The 2,932-nt window shown below is 45.6% G+C and overlaps 1 protein-coding gene across 1 annotated transcript; it reads right to left on the bottom strand.

The window, feature by feature from the left end:
- Positions 1-472: 472 nt before the first annotated feature.
- On the bottom strand, positions 473-2,564 carry LOC123255942 (dual oxidase maturation factor 1-like; the record flags this gene model as incomplete). The annotated part of the gene is given in 4 exon segments (XM_044684653.1): positions 473-690; positions 911-1,124; positions 2,277-2,454; positions 2,457-2,564. Coding segments are annotated over 4 exon segments (718 nt in total), but the record flags the coding sequence as incomplete, so codon positions are not given.
- Positions 2,565-2,932: the final 368 nt, after the last annotated feature.

The following is a 2,932-nucleotide window of genomic DNA, read 5'->3' as shown; positions in this document are numbered from 1 at the left end:
AATTCTGGGTGAGGCTCTCCCTGTACCTTTGCAGGGATTCCATGCTTTGCATCTGCACACAACAGTAGGTGATACTATTCCTATTTTATAGATGAGGAAAGACTTAAGGGACTTGCCCAAGATTACATGTCTGAGGTAAGATCTGAACTCAGCTCTTACTGACCTCAAATCCAGAACTTTATCTACTGTGCCACCTAGCTATGCTTAGGGTATGAGGGCTCATCACAGTTTAGTCATCACTATATGAAATGGTCTTGATTTGTTGATCCTTACCAAGGACCCATCCTGAGAACAGGTAAACATACCAGAGGTAAGAAGGAAACCCAGAGCTGCTCCTCCCAGGGTCTAGTTCTCTGGTGTGCGGAAGAAGGGATGCCCATAGACAAGAGTCCTCTTCTCGGGAAAAGCCACCCCGTTCCTCCCTCTTGTTTCTTGGATCCCCTTCCTGCAATCCCTCCATGAGAGTCCTCACCAGTAGCCAGTGTGATCCAGAAGGCAGGTCCACGTTGAATATGCAGGGAAGCAGAGCCCAGGCGGAGCGGGCACAGAGGGGTCAGTGTGGTGGCCGCGGAGAAGAAGAGCAATGAGAAGATGAGGAAGGCTCCGGTGGCCAGGAGCATGTGCCCACCATAAACTAATGCAGGCATGGAGAGCAGCACATTCGATAACAGCCAGCAGAGGAATGCCACCCTGGTAAGATATAATTCAAGTGAGAAGAAGAGGACCCACAATACCCACAAGATTCTGGAGAGACTTGATTGATTCACCCCAATTGGACCATGGGGCTAAGTACTACACTGACTCTGTGCCTAGGGTGCCAGTTCCTCCTAATGGGGTTTCTGGGATATCGAGAGGGGTGTTGCCTAAAGCTCGGGTCTTCTTGCCTCCCTTCCCAGCCCTCTATCCTCACCAGAGCATGGCAGAAGCATAGTGTCCAGCCAGCCGGTATTGGCGGTACAGATCACAGGGATTGTTTGGAGTAAATTTCTCTGCCAGGTAGAGTACTGGGTCAGGCACCCCCTTCTCCAGTGCTTCAGTGTACTCCTCAGCATAATTCTGTCCAAAATGCCATCTGAACTGCTCATTGTAGTCAATGGTCTCATTCAGTTGCCGTACTGGTGTCCCTGGGGCAAAGGGACAGGGGAGGAAAGACAAGGACCAAGGGGAAACAGGACCATGAGGGCTCTATGTGTGTCCTCTGCACTCAGAGAGTGCCTTATAATCCCCTATGTCCTGTGTATTCAGTAAGTACAAATTTAAAAAGAAAAGACATCATCCTGGGGAGTTGTTGGCATGGGAATGAATAAGGGGAGAGAACCTTGGCCATGGCTGAAGGAAGAAGCAAGTCTCAGAGATTATGGAATTTTAGACTACAAAAAACAAGGGATCTCAAGAACCCTCTAGTTGGGGTTCTGCATTTTAAAGATGAGGAAACTGGAGTGGTTAGGTAGCACAGTGGAGAGAGCACCAAGCCTGGAGTCAGGAGGAACATGAGTTCAAATTGAGCCTCAGACATTACCTAGCTGTGTGACCCTGGGCCAGTCACTTAATGCCCATTGCCTATCCTTTGCGAATCACTTAACCCCAATTGCCTCGCCCTTGCTGTTCTTCTGTATCTACTTCAAAACAGAAGGTAATGGTAATAAAAATAAATGAAAACAACGATGAGGAAGTTGAGTAACTTGGCCTTGGCCACACAGAATCTTTGAAGGCAGAAGTTTACCCATCTTCTCTGATTCCAGAGCCAGTGTTTTTCCCACAGTATACATTCTGTGTCCCTAACGCCCTCTTGTTGTTTAGTCATTTTCCAGTGGTGTCTGACTCTTCATGACCACATTTGAAGTTTTTTTTAGCAAGGATATTGGAGTGGTTTGCCATTTCCTTCTCTAGATCATTTTACAGCTAAGTAAACTGAGGCAAACAAGGTTAAGTGACTTGTCTAGAGTCTGAGGTCAGATTTGAACTCATTTGAAAGAGGGAGTCTTTCTAACTTCAGCCCCCTATCCATTGGGCCACCTAGCTGCTCCATAACCCCTCTTTTGTTCAGTTGTTTAAGTCATGTCTGACTCTTTGTGACTCCTATTTTGGACTTTTCTTGGAAAATATATGGGAGTGGTTTGCCATTTCCTTCTCCAGCTCATTTTACAGATGAGGAATCTGAGGCAAACAAGGTTAAGAGATTTGCCCAGAGTCACAGAAATCCCTTATGCTTCCCAGACTTCCAAAGTTTCCAAAAATCAAATCCCACCAGGACTCTTCCAATCACATCCTTTTACCTGTAAGAGTAATATTGATCCCTCGAAGACCAATTTGCAACCCTACATTTGCATTGATCCTCAAGGGGCTGAAGGCCTTATATGTAGTATTGGTGTGGACCTGGCCCACAGACCACTCCCCACTGAAGTTCACAGCTGGAAAGGAGAGGAGAATAAGGGGAGATGATATGGGAGTCATGGGTACATGGTGGGGTGGGTGTGAGCTCTTCTGTGTCTGAGAAATACCGTTGGGAGCAATATGGGAAAGGAAAAATGAATCAGCATGAATGGGATTATTATTAATAAGAGCTAGTATATACTACCTTAAGATTTGCAAAGCACTTAACATTTGTTGCCTCATAACAACCCTGGGAGGTAGGGTGCTATTATCAGCTTCATTTTACAAATGAGGAAACTGAGGCAGGGAGCTTAAGAGACTTGCCCAGGACGCCACAATTAGTAAGTGTCTAAGAATGGATTTAAGCTCAGGTCTTCCTGAGTTTAAACTACACTGTACCACCTAGCTGCCCAGATGAATAAATAGCATCAACATGGAAACTCCTCTTCTTTTCACTTTAACCAAAAAATCATCCACTTCTTCATTTTTATTACCACACTCTTCCAGGGACATCTTAGATTCAGGCATTTAATTTAACTTGATTTCAACTACATCAAAA

The sequence above is a fragment of the Gracilinanus agilis genome, unplaced genomic scaffold (genome assembly GCF_016433145.1).
Source record: "Gracilinanus agilis isolate LMUSP501 unplaced genomic scaffold, AgileGrace unplaced_scaffold54342, whole genome shotgun sequence".
Taxonomy (NCBI): domain Eukaryota; kingdom Metazoa; phylum Chordata; class Mammalia; order Didelphimorphia; family Didelphidae; genus Gracilinanus; species Gracilinanus agilis.
The sequence above is the reverse complement of the archived record's forward strand: the minus strand, read 5'-3'. Positions and strand labels throughout refer to the sequence as shown.